This window comes from Podarcis erhardii, assembly GCF_964252035.2.
Source record: "Podarcis erhardii genome assembly, chromosome: 7".
In the NCBI taxonomy this organism is placed as follows: Eukaryota; Metazoa; Chordata; class Lepidosauria; order Squamata; family Lacertidae; genus Podarcis; species Podarcis erhardii.
Window position 1 is genome coordinate 83,783,035 of NC_138511.1, and position 14,076 is coordinate 83,797,110.

Genomic DNA, 14,076 nt, shown 5'->3' on the forward strand with positions numbered 1-14,076 from the left:
TAAAATATCCATTCAACATCTTTATTCAACACCTGTATATTTGCATCAGTACCAGAAAAAGGGTTTTAACAGATTTCGCAAGCATGGCTTCCCTACCCACAGGTATCCCACAAGGTTACCACATTTTTTTTCTGCAAGTGATCCTTTCAGACTATAATTCCCAGGGTTCCTTGTAGGGAAGCCATAATAGTAAACATTAGCCTTGCAGGTCAGGTATGCCTGACATGGTTTGAAGCAACGCTGATCCACAGGGGGGGAAAGGCACTACAGAAACGTATTTGCTTTTCTCTTTCAAGATGGCTTATTTAAAATGTTGTGTAAGAAGAACAAAGACTCGTCAGTACTGCACACAGGAGAGGGTCACATCCCCAGCTATTTCCAGGTGGTCCACCTGTCCTGAAGGGATTCGATGGGTATAATTGAATATCACAATTCCATTCACAGTCACCTGATAGTTATTCTTTAGGTTGGTGATCTCCATCTAGTGGTAGAAAGTAAGAAATGTTTTATTCTGAGTTTTCAAACCATACTAATCCACACACAACAAGAGGCATGGAGCAGGTTTTATCCATTATATCAGTTTTATTTGGGTTGCCATACTGTTGTTGAGGGGTTTTGTTTTTTTTGCAGAGTCACTTCTGACATGGCTTGCTATACATCTGGATTTTCACAGACATCGCAGTGATTTCTGCCCAGACACTGTTTCTGACTGCCAAATCCCGGCAATGGGAAATTATGGATGTATGGCAACCCTAATTTTATACCAGTTTAATGATTTCCTAAAAGGAAGCAGTTTGTTCAGAGTGCCAAGAATCCTGTCAGATGTATAGCACTACTTTATAAAAGTACTGTATAGTGCTCTGGTCCCAAGCAAAGTCCAGCCCCTTAGTCCCAATTAGGCTAATCTTGGGAGGGGGCAATCTCTCCCTTCTTAGTGGCTTAAAAGGCATTGTTTGAGACTGTTACGGCAAAAATCTGGGTGTGAGGCTACTCTGCCACCCAGCTCATCGGACTAAGTCCGTGGGTCCCTGCGGAGGAAAATGAGCTCAGCCGGAGACAGGAGCAAGCAGCAGAAGATCCAAGTTTATTGCGCAACAGGTTCAAGGCGAGATTGAACAGTGAGAAAGGGGTGACATGAGTTTTTGAAACTCCCTCCATGTCCCAGAATACAGTGCAAAACACGTCATGAATACATCACAGAAAGGTGGGGTTACACAGATCAGCACTTCAGGAAGGTGGGGGGTTACACAGATCAGCACTTCAGGAAGGTGGAGGGGTTACACAGATCAGCACTTCAGGAAGGTGGGGGGGTTACACAGATCAGCACTTCAGGAAGGTGGAGGGGGTTACACAGATTAACATATGGAGGAGGGAGGGGGGAATATGCAGAGCTGGAGATATGCACAGATAAACACTTCCTGGGGATGAGAAAACAATGGTCCCAAATATGCATAGTCTGCCACCTGACATTGCCTGGAGGAAAGGCTGATCACCTTGACACCTTGCTTGAGGGATTATGCTGGACAGGGGAGGTGTGATGGAGTCCTAGAGTAATTGAGCAAACTGGCACGCTGATTTTCTATGAATTTTATAGATTTTAGTCCCTTTTGACATTGACAATTGGAAATAAATTGATATATTGTAGCGAAGAAGAAGGTGAAGAAGACATGCCCCCCCCTTCCGTAACAGTCCCCCATTCGGAGATAGATTTGCATTAAAGTTCTGTAAGAACTTGCAAATCTTTTCTCCGCACCCTAAATCTCGGTGAAGGTAGGGGTGCCATGTGAGTAGGAATAGGCCCTAATGGAAAAGGAGGTTGGTTGAGCAGGGCAACAAAGGAGGGAGCAACACGGACCAATACAATGTATGTTTATGTTATATAGATATGCACTAAATAATAACTTTGTATCTATCGTACTAGATGTGTGGGTTTGTGCAAACCTGAAGGGGACTTGCAAATCATGCCTCTTAAGGCCACTTGCAAGTATAGTAGTGCAGATAGCTGGATGTAGGATATCGCATAAAAGGACACCTGTTGTATTTTGTTCAATAGTGGTCTATGCTTTACATTTAGCAGGAAGGTCCACTACTGACTGGAAAAAAATGCAGTTTGCTTTGTCCCCCGCCATTTTTTGTGTTCTCAGGTGTCACGGTAGCTTTTCTGTGGTCTCACAGTAGTGGCAATCCCTGGTGAATCCACTTAGGGCTTTCATATTAACCATGTTGCCTGGCACTCACCACAGCTGCCACAGGTTTGGACACGTCCTGAGGGAAATGTCCTTGCCTTGGCTTCCTATGGGGGTTTTATTACTGTAGGCTCAGGTCTTGCAGTCATGGGAAGTTGCTCACTTGCACTTTAAGGACCAAAAGCTAATTGCAGCCTGGATACACTTGCCCAATTCACACTGAGTCCAATTTGAATTTATCTTGCCCCATGGTTCTCAACTTTTCAACCAATCTATTAAAGCAAAACCATTCTTAAGGGGCATTTCTCCAAATAAGTCAATTTAACTCTATAAGGGATTATTCCGGCTAAACCAAAGCATATACACCGTCCTGAAGCTTCTCCTTGGTAAAGTGGGTTTTAGCACATTTTTTAAAATGGGTAGGGAAGTTGGCAGAGTGCCAGGTGAAACAACGAAATATGGTAATAAATTTATCTAAGTCTAAACATTGGACTACATAATAGCCTGATCTGTTAAAAGGTATAAAATGTATGAGGATCCTCCACTGGGGTGTAAGGAATAAGACATTAGACATAAAACACTTACACACAAAAATAGCCACAAAATAGCCCCCCCGTTTGTGGAAATGACACACTGTCAGACACATTTCAACATTCCTACGTAATAACACATAATACAAAACAAACTAATTAAATATCAGTTGCATATCTTGAGACAATTGGGATATTTTATGTATCTTGAGGTTCAAAAGTCAGAAAATGTCCTTGTAATTCAACTCCACCCCCCTTTGTCAGCCCCACTCCCCCCGCAGTCTATATCCTTTGAAAGAGATAGCTGTGGCCACTTTGAAACTTTTGTGTCTTCTGCTGTTGCAGGTGGTGGCGAAGCTTTTCATCATAGGTCTGTAGTAACACATCTGTAGAAGTGACGTCCTGTAAGGGGCAGGGTTTTGGAGACTTAAAAGACAGGAGTTAGTAAGGGGAAGGGGCAAAAGGATGTCCTTCAATTTACTTGGGAAGCTGCAAATAATAAAAATCTTAGCGGATTAAGCATTTCATTCATTCCAATATTATTATCACATTTCCATATAATTACTGTTATTATCTGCTAAGTTTGTTTGCTTTCCTTCACTTTGGAGAGAAAGAGAACTGTAAAAAAATACAAGGTTAAAATAATAATAAAACACAAACACACACACACAATGACCTATGAGGAACGAAAAATAAATAAATGCTAAGACACACAATTTTAAGAAATCTGAAGTAACAATGAAAATAAAAGAGTGTTTCTTGATGTGACAACATCGGCTAGAATGTTAATAGCAAAATACTGGAAAATGACTTAATGGCAATTTAAAGTTGTGCAAGTACCTTGAACTAGCCAAAATGACAGAATTAATAAGAAATGCTCAGGCAAAAGGTAAACAAATACCATTCCACAAACAATGTTTGGTGATGCTTCGATTAATTTCATAGACATCATGGAAAAACGGATTAAATAAATGGAAACAGATTATTTGTAACTTTAAAAGTGTCAAAGCCACGAAGAGATGGAAGTCACTAATACAGCAGGGATTTCACAGAACAGAAAGAAAGTTGTTGTGGGAGAAAAAAGGGACAAACACTTTGTTATCGGGGTTCACATATCCTGTTAAAAGGGAAAATTATTTCATGTGAGAAGCCTGTCAGGAAATGCTGTTCCTAAAATGCACACAAACAAAGTCTGTGATTTAAATCCCATTGAGAGGTGGAATTCTTTGATATTTACCTGTGAAAAGAATTTGGCATGTTAAGATTTCAAACTTGGGACACATTAAGGGTGATTTCTCTCAATGGTTCCAAGTTTTACATAAACCTCCTTTCCCCCCCTCTACAGTTCCCCCTCCTTCCTCTCTCTCTCTCTCCTTTTCCTATCTTTTTTTTTTTTTAAGCTGATCTAGTCTCTGTGCATGTGCGGAGTTCATGTCTCAGCAAATCTTTTTTACTATTGAAATGTTGCATCTTTTGGCAAAATTAGAATTTGAATAAGGGAAGAGTAAGGAGTAGATTTTAAAAGAGGGTTAGATTTAAAACAAAAAAGAGAAACTCAGCAATTGAAGTATTCACCAACAAAAGCTAGTAATTTCAGCCCAAGCAAAGAGACTGCTTCCTTTATGTACAGTAAAGGGCTAATATCCCTCTGGCCATTCGCGGAACAATGCCACGCCCTTATATATGGGGAAAATGGCCAGAGAGTCAGAATTCATAGGATTTATTTTATATATATATATATATTTATATTTTTTAACATTCTAAGTTTTCGGCCTTACCATTTGCAGACAAAAATTTTCCTGCCCCTTTATTTACAGGATTGGTCAAGGCCCATATGTATTTGTCTGATTTTTAAATAGTAGACAAAATGATAAACACTGTAATCACTCAAATGCTTGATATTACCAGTTGTGCTTCAAAACATCACAGCTTCACCTCTCACCTTTTTAAAACTAAAGAGCAAAGCTAGGCTGAATTTCAACTCCATCACCACACCAGAATTTAAGAATTACCCTGCAATGCTTGCGGACACATGTCCTTCCACACAGCCACAAATTGGGAGAGTTGAAAGGGACCCTGGGGTCATCTAGTCCAACCCTCCAAAATAAAGGGTTCACAGCAAGATTTCACAGCAAGATTTGTACTACACACACATACTTATGTACACAGGCACTACTGGGGAAGAGAGCACAATCAGTGCTCCTATCATGTACTAAGGAAGAGGAAAATAAAAATTCCCAACTTTATACAGAACCCTTTAGCAGATCTTGAGATTAGTTTGAGTGAGTTTGCTTCCTTTAAGTTCCTAGAGAAATTATCTTTAAAGGAAGATTGAAGTGAACATTTTTCCTAAGAGGGAGAGGATCTCTTATAAAGCATAGTTAAAACAGCCATAGATTTGATTTAAAGGGAATACAAAAGTGACAATTTTTCCTGAATTTGCAGAGGAATAGTAAGCCTAATCTATGCCCCCCCCCTTTTGCAGTTTCCTTTAAAGGAAGCTTACTCGGAAGTAAATTTACCTGGCACAGAAGAAGAGGAAAAAAAAAAAACCTGAAAGAGACAGAATGAAACAAGGGGGGGGGGCATTTTCTAAGAAAAGAGGCCTGATATCAGGAGCCTTACAATAACTCTTCTGTCCAACCAAATCAAAGTTAAAACTGGACTCAGATATTTTCTTAGAAGGAAGACCATACTTTCATAGGAATGCGCTTCATGAAATAAATACACTGCATTTTAGCTTGAGAGAGCAGTTCTGCTCACCTACACTTTTGCAGCAGAAACATCTAATTCACATTAGAAACATTCACATTCCAAAATAGACTGTAGACTCACGATCTGAAAAGTTGCGGCAAAGCAAGAGGTGGGGTAAACATTTGCACCCTTCATTCTCATTTTGTCTTATTTAGGACTGATAAGGTCCAGCATGGCTTCCTTAGATTTAAAATTTTGAAGCAAGCTTGCAGTTTAAACTATGCGCGCTTAAGAAAGGCAGTCTGTCAGAGACAGAAGGAACAGACAACACACATAACAGACAACATGTAAACACACATATTCTCATATATGTATTAACACACAACACACATAACAGACAACATGTAAACATATATACTCTCATCCTTTAGTTGGTTATTGCAAGGAGTTGGGCTGCTTCCTTTAGCTTCATTAAGTGAAATTAGTAGGAAGGTCCCACATGGTTTTAAGAGCCTCCTTGCCTCTTCAAACACCACCAGTTAACCAGCCGGCCAACGCAATTCGGGCTTGGCGGAGGCGGTGCTGGCGGGCCAGATTTCAGAACAGAGGTTCTCTAATTTTGCTTCGATAATAATTTGTGGCCAGGAATCGTCTTCCAATACGTGATGACAAATTGGAGAGGAGAGTCAGGGTCCTTCTGAGACTGAGATGGCTTTCTAGAAGCCTTCTTCCCAGAGTGAGCCCGCTTGCGTTTGGAAGCCTGGGTACCCATTTTATGTTTTACGCGTGTCTAGACAGAAAGAGGGAAGAGAAAGGGCGGTAAGGATTGGTATATCTAGGAGATTGATATACTTAATACGGGATTTATAGTAAAGAGGGGTCTTTAGTCGCTTGGCAACTTCCTTAGAGGGTTTTTAAAGAGCTCTAGCTATCCGGTATTTCCTTCCTATTTCCTTAGTCAATAACCTGGGGTCCTTCTCCACTCTGCCGATCCCGCCCAATTCCTCATGGGCTATCCCTCCTGGCAACCTCCTACCTATCGTCAATCTCAGGAAAAGGGGCCCTACTGAACGCCCGCGCCATGCGGTGCCAGATCGGGTGATCCCTGGATAGAGTTTTGAACCGAAAATCCCCCTTGCTTTTGGAAGCGGGCTCACGCACGATACACGTGTTACGTGGCACCGACCAGTGCGGCTGGGATTGATACAGAAAGCAAGACCCCTTCCTGCCCCCTCCGTAAGGGCGCTCGGGAAGTTCGGAAGAAGAACTCCAGCCCCTTGCTTTCAACTGAGATGCCCATTGCGGAGAGTCGGCTGTCTTTCCAAGCCGGGTCTCTCCATCTTACTTTCGGACTCTCAATTGGTGCAGCTGACTGGAGGGTTTGAGAGGAGAAAGAGATAGAGCTCAGAACCCCCCTTTTGGGTCGAGCAGCAGTCCACGGTCTCTCTCACCAATTGGACCAAGAGACAGGCAAGAAGGAGCAATAGAGAGGAGGGCAGAGAATTCAGTTGCCAGGAGATTTCCACCCCTTTCCCACCAGTGCACTGGATTTTTCCTTTTCCTTATACTCACATGTCTTCTATGATGATCCCGGGATTGATGAATAAGCCGGCTGGATCCCTCTTTGCTCCCCGGCTGAACTCCTGGGGCTTTTGATTACCGCCCGGAAGATGGCCGGGGGTCCAAAGGATCTTCCCAGGCAAAATGGCCTGGTGCCGGCTGAAGATTTCGGGGCCCCCGGTCAGCAACGCGGGAGAACCGCATGCCCCACGTTGGGCGCCAACTGTTACGGCAAAAATCTGGGTGTGAGGCTACTCTGCCACCCAGCTCATCGGACTAAGTCCGTGGGTCCCTGCAGAGGAAAATGAGCTCAGCCGGAGACAGGAGCAAGCAGCAGAAGATCCAAGTTTATTGCGCAACAGGTTCAAGGCGAGATTGAACAGTGAGAAAGGGGTGACATGAGTTTTTGAAACTCCCTCCATGTCCCAGAATACAGTGCAAAACACGTCATGAATACATCACAGAAAGGTGGGGTTACACAGATCAGCACTTCAGGAAGGTGGGGGGTTACACAGATCAGCACTTCAGGAAGGTGGAGGGGTTACACAGATCAGCACTTCAGGAAGGTGGGGGGGTTACACAGATCAGCACTTCAGGAAGGTGGAGGGGGTTACACAGATTAACATATGGAGGAGGGAGGGGGGAATATGCAGAGCTGGAGATATGCACAGATAAACACTTCCTGGGGATGAGAAAACAATGGTCCCAAATATGCATAGTCTGCCACCTGACATTGCCTGGAGGAAAGGCTGATCACCTTGACACCTTGCTTGAGGGATTATGCTGGACAGGGGAGGTGTGATGGAGTCCTAGAGTAATTGAGCAAACTGGCACGCTGATTTTCTATGAATTTTATAGATTTTAGTCCCTTTTGACATTGACAATTGGAAATAAATTGATATATTGTAGCGAAGAAGAAGGTGAAGAAGACATGCCCCCCCCTTCCGTAACAAGACAGAATGCTGCAATTGATGGTCTGATGTGGAAAGGCAAGTATAAGCCAGTAAAATGGCTGTAGGAATATAAACACTGCTTTCCTTGATCAGGCCAAAGGTACACATGGTCCTTCTTCATGTGTTTTCACCTGCACGTGAAGAGCAGGAGGAAGTGGCCAGTTCCTCTCTGCTAAAAGGGCAGGGGGGCAAGGGAAGGGTCTTTCCAAGATCAGCTGTTGAAACTAATAGCTGCCACAGAATGTCAGAAGCTTCTGTGTAACCGTTTCAACCTAAGTTGGTATTGTTGATGAGGTGTGCCATCTGACAAGGATCTGAAATGTAAACCAGTGCAAATGCTCATTCCCCGAAGGTATTTCTTACATGGAAGGCCTGGCCAGGGGAGAAAGGCATGGCAGGCAGGTGCCTCTCCTCAGAGCCCCAACTGCCGTGGATGAAGGTGTTCCGGACTATTGCTCCCTCCTTCAGTCGGGGGTTGATGTGCAGGGCGATGTTGCCGCTCATTGTGTTTTTCAGGTTCACATGGAATCTGGGAGGAAGGAGGCGACAATGCTTATTCCTGGGGTCTCCAAAACGATACAACACGACTTTTAACTCAGCATAGATCTTAAGAGAACCAAATCTTCCTGATCCTTTGCCAATTTCATGTAGCTATTGAGTGGAAGCAATACAGAAGTTTCCCCACTTATGCACGACTGCATATATGCGCAATGCTGGGATATAGATAAATAAATTTAAAGGGCAAAAAGAGCCTAAGAAGAGCAGAAAAACTGCAAAAATGACATGAAAAGAGCAGGAAAATGGCTAGCGATCCAGGAGCCTTTGCACAGACCTTTGAGGGCTGTGGAGAGTTGGGAGTTTGAGAAAGGAGGTTTGGAGGGAGCAGTTGTGATGGAGTTTGGCAGATTCTTGGCGGAGTTTGGTTTTTTAGATGGTTGTTCCCCACTATATACAATTTCACGCATACCTGGAAATGTAACCCCTGCCTACAAGAACTTATAAAACGGGTGGGCGAGGTGGGTGGAATAAATAACTTCTTCACAGCTTTGCAAATAAATCTACTAAACTTACATGCCCACTGAAAATTTTTACTAGCCTGGCTGCTCCCAGTATAAATATCTAATGCTATCATCCTCTGTACACTTAACTTGGAGTGGGCTGCATTGAACTCACTGGGATTTAGTTCTGAGTAAATATGCATAGGATCTGTTTAGTTGCATGTGGCCAGAAAGAAAAACTTATTTTGATCATTTTTGTTCTTGCCATAGCCTTGAGGACTCTCCATTATTTGCCACAAGTGACTGGGTAAGTGACTATTTACAACCTGCTGTTTCTTCAAGAAATACGCGAAACAAATGGGTATTTGAGAGTACTTACCTGATAGACATTCTTCTTGAGCCTGCCTTTCTCTGCTTCTTGCTCTACAGCCATCTTAAATAATTCACTCTTGCATCTGTTTGGCCTAAACTTCTTGATCTGGCTTTTATGTCACTCATGGCTCATCCAGACTACCTTTTATCCCATATTTCTAGGCAAAAGGTCTGGGATTTAAAGCTTTGTGTCCAAGCAGGTTTTCTTTTTTGTCCCGGTGGCTTCCCTAGGGAAACCTGCGTACAGCAATCAGGTTTTCTGCAGATTTTTATTTGCTCTGATTCAGCAGTAAAATGCAGATTTTCCCAGGGGAAGCACTGAGATGAAAAAAAAAACCCAACCAACATCACTCTGACACACAGCTTTAAATTCCAGAAATGTGCCTGAAAAGTGCAATGTAACAGAAAGTCTGGATAAGCCCATGATCTTTTTAGACCTGAGTCTGCCCTGGATCAGATTTGTATTACCACACTGGTACCATCCTTTTCCTCCAATATACAGTGGAACCTCGGGTTACGTACCGTCCTCCTTACGAATGCTTCAGGTAATGAGCTCCACTAACCTGGAAGCAGATGCCCCTAGTTCCAAACTTTGCCCCAGGATGCAAGTGGAAGTCACGTGCCCACGGTGTGGCGGCAGCGGGAGGCCCCATTAGCGAAAGTGTGTCTCATGTTAAGAATGGTTTTGGCTTAAGAACGGACCTCCAGAACGAATTAAGTTCGTAACCGGAGATACCACTGTACTCAGGGTGGCATCTTTGAAGATTACTTTGCCTTACCCTCACAATAACCCTATGAGTCTCTGGCTCAACCTCATCCAGTGAGCTTCATGGCTGAACGAGGATTTGAACTCTCCAGCCGAACCACAGCGCTCACCACACTGCCTCTAGAAGCCGCAGGTTGACCTAGAAGCTCAGCTTCTGCTGCATGTGTGAATGTTATGAAATCAGCCACCCTTCATGACACTTGCATGTCATTCCCAAACAACGTCATTGCCAATCGAGAAAGAAAATTACTCTGAAAGAAATAAATATTTTGGAAAAACCACACACAGCAAAGGTAAACGTAGTAAGAAGGCAGCAAAATAAGATTCAAATGTGATAGGGAAGCGAATTAGATTGGTTGTATCTCTGGAACCTGCAGACATAATTTGACAGATACTGTATATACTCGAGTATAAGCCGACCCAAATATAAGCCGAGGCACCTCATTTTACCACAGAAAACTGGGAAAACTTACTGACTCGAGTATAAGCCGGTTCACCACACCACAAACCTCTTGGTGGGCCAGAGTGCATGTGCGTGTGCACGCGCATGCGCACACGGCAAAGGGGGCTTCTCTCTCCCCCCAGCCCCTCTCGTACCCCTGCCTACCTAGGGTGCTGCCAAGAGGCAGAGGCTGGTGGCGGCAGCGGCGGAGTAAGAAGAAGCAGCCCAAAAGGGCTGCTTTCGGACTGCTCGTTCCTCTACCGCCGCCGCCAGCGGCAAAGGCAGAGGAGGAGGAAGGAGCAGCCTGAAAGTGACCCTCACTCGAGTATAAGCTGAGGGGGGCTTTTTCAGCATAAAAAATGTGCTGAAAAAGTCGGCTTATACACAAGTATATACGGTACTTTCTGATTGGCTTCAACTTCATATGATAATTGAATGTAGGAAGTTGGTGTATAATATTGTCCCCTCTGCTAACGCACCTGTTTGCGTGAAAAGGCACATTCCCCACAATTGTAATCTTGCGGAACTGAGTGAAATTCCCCGGGATGGCAATGTGGAATGGGACAGCCTGGAAAAAATAACAACAGGGATTCAGCCCTTCATCAAGAGAAGCAAGAAGACAAAGCAGAACTAAGACTCCCTGAAGCTGAAGCCACCCAGGAAGCTGAAGAATGCCCCTCCATTCAGAAGTCAGCACAGGTGGATCTTGATCTATTATCAGAGGCTGAAATTGGGTAGGCTGGTTACAACCAAAGGACACAATTTACAAGTCAGCTGTAATCACTCTTCCTTAGCCCTAAAATGCAAGTACATCTTGAGCTACTGGAACCTTCCCACACTGTATCTCTATCCTCCAGCCCCTATTGAAGCAGGGAAAAGCAAGGTACGGTTTAGTGCCTCTGATTATGAGGCGCCTCTAAACACCAAAAAACGGACTAGTTTCTTAGTTTTTAGTTGCATCCTTGCCTTTGTGCCAATATATGCACAAATATCAAACGTCATTATTTCTATTTTCCTTGTCTTTTCTGAAAGAATATACACATCTTCTTGGTAGTGCTATGGGATCTCTTTAACTTGTCATAGCTTACCGTATTTTTTGCTCTATAAGACACACTTTTTCCCCTCCAAAAATTAAGGGGAAATGTGTGTGCGTCCTATGGAGTGAATGCAAGCTCCTTGGCTTCAGCGATAGCAACGTGAAGCCTCCGAAGCGCAGAGGGAGCGCTCCCTCCGCGCTCTGGAGGCTTCGCATTGCTTTTGCTGAAGCCTGGAGAGTGAGAGGGGTCGGTGCGCACCGACCCCTCTCGCTCTCCAGGCTTCAGGGATAGCCACCTGAAGTCTTCGGAGTGCAGCGTAAGTTCCCGCTGCGCTCGGCAGGCTTCAGGTTCCTTTCGCTGAAGCCAGGAGAGCAAGAGTGTCCTGGCTTCAGCAGAGAGGGAGAGCCGCGCAGCACCCCTTCAGCCAAGCAGGAGGAGAAATGGAAGGGGCTGTTTCTCCTGCCGCTTCGCTGAAGGGGCGCTGAGCAGAGAGGGGGAGAATTTTTTTTCTGGTTCTCCTCTAAAACTAGGTGCGTCCTATGGTCCGGTGCGTCCTATAGAGCGAAAAATACGGTATGTCTTAAGGGGAGAAGCTGCTGGCACACAGAGCAAATCTCTTGATTATATTTGCAGCTTGGTTGCCTCTTGAACTTACTTACTGAGCCTTTTCTTTCATTGTGCCCTGCCCAGACCCTCTTTGACTCCTGTCTGCTTTGCTGCCTCTTAACACTCAGCTTTCCCTAATCTAACTATGCAACCTATGTCTTGGCTTGATGCCTGTACAAGACCAGACCAAACAGTCTTGACTAAGCGTCCTGTCTCCCAAGTGTGGACAGATTCAGGAGAAAAATGCCACAAGAACACTTCATATAGCCAAAAGGAGCTGCATCTGTTGTGTGGGTGTGTTGTCAATTATATTTGGGGCCTACAGACTGCCAGTTTACCATCTTTAATCTATGTCAAAAACGAGCAGAAATTTCTAAATTTATCTATGATGGAGAACCAAGAGGCATAGAAAACAGAACACCGATATACTCACAGGATTGGACAAAGTTATTCCACTGTTACCCTGAGAAAAGATGAAGAAACAGAGAAAAAGTGAAAGGCCTTGCAATAATAATACTGTATTGCAGAACCGAAAAGCATAAAAATTCAGTCTAGACCAAACCCCTGCCTTATCTAAACTAGGTAGACTACAATATTGCCCCAGATTTTAACCCACACACCTGGGCTGTCTTCTTCTTCCTTGTCTGCAAAAAATGAAAAGAAAAACAATCATTTAATTTACATAGAACTATTGTTTGTATTAATTTTTTTGTTTCAGGGAACACTTGTTGAACACAGTGAATAGGTGGAGCAATCAAATGTCTCCAGAGTTGTCCACTAACTAGAGAGAATGTTTCACTGACTATTCTTGCCAGTGCTTTTTTTTCTAAAAAAAATGTTTATTTCCCTACTCATACTGAAATACTGCCCCTTAGTGAGGCCAAACTTAGATTCACAAAATGTTTAGGGGTATGTGTACCCCTGTGTCCCCCCAGAAAAAAAAGCCCCGAGTCTTGCTTTTTGATTAGTCAGTTTAAGTAAATCCCCCCCCTTAATATAATTTTAAATGTTTTCTTTGCAAGGGCCCTGCATGAAATATCAGAATCTATACTAAGAAAGAAAGGAAAAATCATCACTCTGGAATCTATGAATACTCCAGCTTCTTCTCATTTAACATCTCACCCTAATTCTTAACCCAATTCTTCTCCTAATCCTCACTTCCTCTCTGCAATCCTGACTTGCCAGTGGGTGGATCTATACGTAGCTCAGTGGGAGGGAACAAAACTCTTCCACAGTCTCATTATTTTCAAGGTAGCATTGAAAACGCATACCAGAAAATTTAGGTTTGCACAATCAAAGTGGATAAAAGCACGTGGATTAAACGGCGTTTCTGTGTGCTGCTCTGGTTCGCCAGAAGCAGCTTAGTCATGCTGGCCACATGACCTGGAAGCTGTACGCCGGCTCCCTCGGCCAGTAAAGCGAGATGAGCGCCATAACCCCAGAGTCGTCCGCGACTGGACCTAACGGTCAGGGTTCCCTTTATCTTTACCATGTGCTTAGTTTGTTTTTCTGTTCTTTTTCTAATACAACTGTTTTTCATATTGTATATACATTGATTTTAAAAAATGGAAGAAGAAGAAGAAAGTCGCACAGATTTCAACAGGACTTATTCCCAGCCAGGTAACTGAGTATAGGATCGCAACCTGTGGAACCTTCTGCCTGGAAAGCATGGATCTTTCTCATGTAGCTATGCCCTGCTTCCACTGAGCTCTGGGCTCAGTGCCGATCCATTTGCCAACAGGATTCTGTTGTTGTACGACAAACACAACAAGTCACCATTTGTGAGTGGATCAGGTTGTGCCTTAGGCCTCCCATCCTTTAGCCCAGTAGTTTATAGGATCTGTGAAGTTTCCACCAAGCTACTCACAGAAAAAGATGGCTGCACAAAGTTCGGCTGAGCAAACATACCACCAACCTGGAAAAAAAGAGATA

The 14,076-nt window shown here is 43.7% G+C and overlaps 1 protein-coding gene across 3 annotated transcripts in view; it reads right to left on the reverse strand.

Moving 5' to 3' along the window:
* LOC309345922 (galectin-4-like) overlaps window positions 1-14,076 on the reverse strand; it is a 25,423-nt gene continuing 11,347 nt past the window's right edge. For 2 of the 3 annotated variants that reach the window (XM_081869402.1, XM_081869401.1), the window contains 6 exons: window positions 14,012-14,059; window positions 12,765-12,788; window positions 12,578-12,607; window positions 10,981-11,069; window positions 8,287-8,452; window positions 1-481 (listed from right to left, as the gene is read on the reverse strand). In XM_081869402.1, coding sequence (XP_081725528.1) covers window positions 338-481; window positions 8,287-8,452; window positions 10,981-11,069; window positions 12,578-12,607; window positions 12,765-12,788; window positions 14,012-14,059 — 501 coding nt within the window. In that variant the 3' untranslated portion in view covers window positions 1-337. The remainder of the gene's footprint in view (window positions 482-8,286; window positions 8,453-10,980; window positions 11,070-12,577; window positions 12,608-12,764; window positions 12,789-14,011; window positions 14,060-14,076) is intronic. The other variant, XM_081869403.1, reaches the window with a different exon arrangement.